The 4,227-nt window shown below is 36.7% G+C and overlaps 1 protein-coding gene across 1 annotated transcript; it reads right to left on the reverse strand.

Moving 5' to 3' along the window:
• Positions 1 to 3,081: 3,081 nt before the first annotated feature.
• Positions 3,082 to 3,702, reverse strand: LOC131040137 (auxin-induced in root cultures protein 12-like). Its single transcript, XM_057972992.2, has one exon. The coding sequence runs from the start codon at positions 3,700 to 3,702 to the stop codon at positions 3,112 to 3,114; it is 591 nt and encodes a 196-aa protein (XP_057828975.2). The 3' UTR covers positions 3,082 to 3,111.
• Between the last annotated feature and the right edge of the window lie 525 nt (positions 3,703 to 4,227).

The raw sequence follows: 4,227 nt of genomic DNA on the forward strand, positions 1-4,227 counted from the left end.
AACATATAAGCGACAACCCATGACAAAGAATAGTCTCATCATGCAACAAGTTTATATGGTTTAAGGCAAACCCCATGTGAGACCCAAGCCCTATTGGCCTAGGCCTTGAGATGCTTTCAAGGGGAACCCTTCCCACATAAAGTTCTATCAAGAAAAGAATTCTAACCATCGACACATGTTATAAAATTCAAGAATGAGAAAAAAATAGCTAAGATTTTCTTAGGGGATACCTCATGAAACATCTTGGGGACAATTTTCCAAGGTTGCTTTATTGGGGATGCCATTAATAGTTGTTGTCAACCCTTCAACTCTAACAACAAAAATTATGGAGTTATGGAAGGATGAGCTATTCAATAGGTGTTATGAAAGGATGAGTAATTTGTGATTTTTGTTGCTTCTATGCAACCCCTGTGTAATCATCATGTAATTGAACTGCTTATTCCAATAAAAAAAATAAGAAGTGAAAGCTATCCTAAGCATGACACCTTAAAGGGTGTCAAAGTAAATCTAGAAGACGGCTAGAGCTTCCCAATTCAAAAAATAATATGAAAAGCCAAGAAAACCCCAATAACTCTCTGTAGTCTAAAAAAATCTTCTTAATTGATTGTCAATATGTGCATAAACTAAGAATGGTCTTATTTAAACAATTATATTATTTAAATTTAATTTTATATTTATTTGTAACCGTATCATCCTTGTCAAACAAACGGCTGCTCCAACCCTAAGTTGCTACAATCGCAGACTTAGGTTTAATATCACCGATTCACACATTCCCTGTAGGCTGCTCTAAACCCTTAAACTTACTTCCGTAGAAACTTCAGACCTTTTGATGTCCCGAAAACCAGGACAAGGTATAAGCTGTGATGGCCTCCAACATACTCGTGCTGTGAGAAACTAGCAAAAAAATTACAACATGATGCAAGTCCTGGCAGAAAGTTGTTATTGTATCTACAATGTACATCTATATTTACCTTGCACAGTTCTATCTTGATTGCAGCTGATTCAAACTGGCACACAGTATTATATTTGGAGCTTCCCTGTCTTCTGCATCCTTAATAACATCTTCCAAATACTCCTCTGCCATTGTCACATTCTCGGGGAGGAGGAGCAGAAGCTCCAGCCAACCCCTCACCCTTTTAGAAGGAACCACGTGTACTAGTGATAGGCTTGCAACAGTAATCTAACAGGATTGAAGGGAACCATTATCTACAATACCTCTACCCCCAAGCTGCTCTAACCAGATGAAGTAGTATGAAATTTGGAAAACAAAAAATCTTACATAGATAGTGGTCAAATACCTGTCCCAACTGGAATGGATTCCCACTATTATTGTCCAAAATGCGAGGAGCCATAAAACGTAAAGCATAGTTCCATGGAATTTCCTGGTAGAGGGACACGAGGATAGGTTTCAGGGATAGGAGATCGAAGGGCCTAAATTTAGGGACAGCAAGGAGATGGTGGGGATGGTGGCAGTGGGGTGTGGCACTCATATACAAATTGAAATGAATTGAAATCTTTAAGGCAAAATCTCTGCAAGTGTTTCAGGAAAGGAAAACTAGTTTCACAAAGTTAAAGGTTGTAATAAGTATGTAATGACATGTGCCATATAGCAAGTGTCTTAATGACATCCCTGATGGAAGTGGCAGGAATGGTGGTTCTATGGAGGGATGTTTCCCAGAGTCCCCAAGTCTCGAAAATGTCTTCATACAGGGGATGCGAGATTTTTTTTAAAGAAAATACGTCCTGTGGAACACTGACTTAAAGAGACCATGACACCACAAATGAGACACATACCACACTTTGAATATCACCATTTGGTAAGCAACCAACCACAAATCAGAAGCCTCCACAGAAACCCATTAAACCAACTGTTGTGCCATAGATAAGTAGAGTATGCATCGAACTTAATGCCTTCAGTCAAGTGCAAAGGATTCCACAAGTTTCTGGAATGATGAATAGTGTGTAGGAAGCATTTTTTTAAAATGATTAGGGTGAAAAGTTGGGTGGGGAAATGGGTGTGAAAAGCATTGTTTATTCATATTTGAAATGTTATAAAGTGGATATTAATAGGAGTGAATTTTGGAAACAGTTATTTAATTTTTATAATGTATCAATGCATCTATGTTCTTATACATCATAGTTTATATATTGGTGTAGCATCAGGTTTGGATAGTCATTTCTTTGAGCTTCATGTCAACACAAATTTTTAATATGGTATTTGGAATTAAAAATAAATAAAATATATACATACATATAATTAGAAAAAATTTATTAGAGGGGATGTGCAACTTTTTTGGTAGTCGTAGTACATTGCTATCTAGACATATATGCATAAATATTAGTTGACACCTTGGAATGATCACTTTTAACCTTTGTTCGTTTGATGGTTGTTGTAACTACCTAAAAGTTAAAAACATTAAATTTAAGCTCTTAAATCACATATGATGAAACCTAAATTTTTATGTGAAAATCTAATATATCATTAAGGAATTTAAGGTAGGAAAAATTTAGAAAGGGGTTATTGGATTCTCTCCTCTAAAAAGAAAATTTGAATGGAACCACTTTATTAAATATGCAATTTGAATTTGAGTTAAGCCATTTCTATTCATTTCACTATGAATTGGGAAGAATTTTTTTACTTGCATTGGAAATGTATACTTCATGTTACAATTTCAAAGAATGGTTGCAATTGTACCCAACAAAATAAGAACACCAATGTAAACATTCTTTCAATTTTTTTCAAAGATCCAAGATGCCAAAGCCTTTAGAGATCTTTATTATGCTCAATATGATCACTCAATAGCCAACACAGTGGTGATTACATTGAACTTCTTGTCTTTAGGCTATAAGAACAGAGCAAATACCTGCATGCCAAGCATAACGATATTTTAAGAAATGATTCATGACTCTGATTAAAAGTATTTATCTTAAAAAAGACTCAGAAAAAAACAGTTGAACGAAAGCATTAAAGAAAAAAACAATTGAACGAAAGCATTAAAAATTTTGTGGCATTTGTTTACAGGATGCAAACAATTAGTTGATACATAGGTTATTTGGAAGCAACAGATTCATTGCATACATAACCAATGAATTGTTGAAAATGTAGTGTTACTAGGTGGCTCCACTTTTGAGATCCAGTGTCCCTAAACTCGAAAGATTGGCATCATCATAACTGTGGACGTGAGGACTGAAGTTGGTAACTGAGCTACCCACTTGCCACACCTGATTAACACTGGTTTGATTGGAATCAAGCACCAGGGAAGCAAAAATTGTTATCTTCCCACTACTAGCCTCATACACAGCACTCTTGCTGGTCACAGGTATGCTAATCTTTGAAGGATTCAAAGCAGCAGACTTAGACGTCACATTATATGTGTCAACCACAGTTGAGCCATTACCCAATCGAAAGGCAATCAAAGCCTGTGTGCCAATCATTTGAAGCCCATGTGGGTTTATACCCCACCCTACCCACCCCCCAGAAGCAGCAGGGGGGGCCTTGAAAGCTATGTCTAAGAATCCATTCTCTGCATGGTAAGTGTATGACAGAGTAGCTCCTAAACTAAGGTTATTGCGGACATGATAAGTTTTGGCTTCATCTACTGTGAATTTTACAGGGCAACTTAAATCGGAATTCTGTGCAGCTGCATCCCAACTAAACAACAGCACAACTACTCCCAATGCCAAGAACAAGGGACTCCCCATTATTTGAATGCTAACAAATTTCGCTCCTGTAAATTCAAGCTTAAAAGAGGGAAGTATAATTGTTGGGCTAATTGAAGAAACTTTGCCCTAGGCTATAATATTATATGGTGAAACAGAGGAAGCTGTGATAAAATTTCTACAGAATCACGTGCGTAAATAGAAAATTAACCTCCATTACTTCTCCTGCCGACGTTACAGTCGATGCTCGGCGCCATTTTCGAGGTCATCGCTCATCCATTGTGGTAATGGAGCCCATCCATACGCAGCTCACGCATCGGAACAATTCTTCTTCTTTTTTAAAATATTCTTGGAACAATAATTCTTCTTCCATTTTTTAAACATTCTTGGAACAATAATTCTTCTTCTTCCATTTTTTAAACATTCTTGGAACAATTCTTCTTTTGCTAAACATTTTTGTGGAATATAGCCCAAAAACACCAGTGTGAATTGAAGAATGGCAGGGAAACGGCCGATGAATCCAAGTCAAATGAGTCAAAGTGCAGAGACGGTGCCCCTTAAGTTTTA

Source organism: Cryptomeria japonica, chromosome 11, assembly GCF_030272615.1.
Source record: "Cryptomeria japonica chromosome 11, Sugi_1.0, whole genome shotgun sequence".
Classification (NCBI taxonomy): Eukaryota; Viridiplantae; Streptophyta; class Pinopsida; order Cupressales; family Cupressaceae; genus Cryptomeria; species Cryptomeria japonica.

Coding starts and splice junctions, on each gene's coding strand:
- LOC131040137 (XM_057972992.2), bottom strand. CDS start 3,702: ATGGGGAGTCCCTTGTTCTTGGCATTGGGAGTAGTTGTGCTGTTGTTT.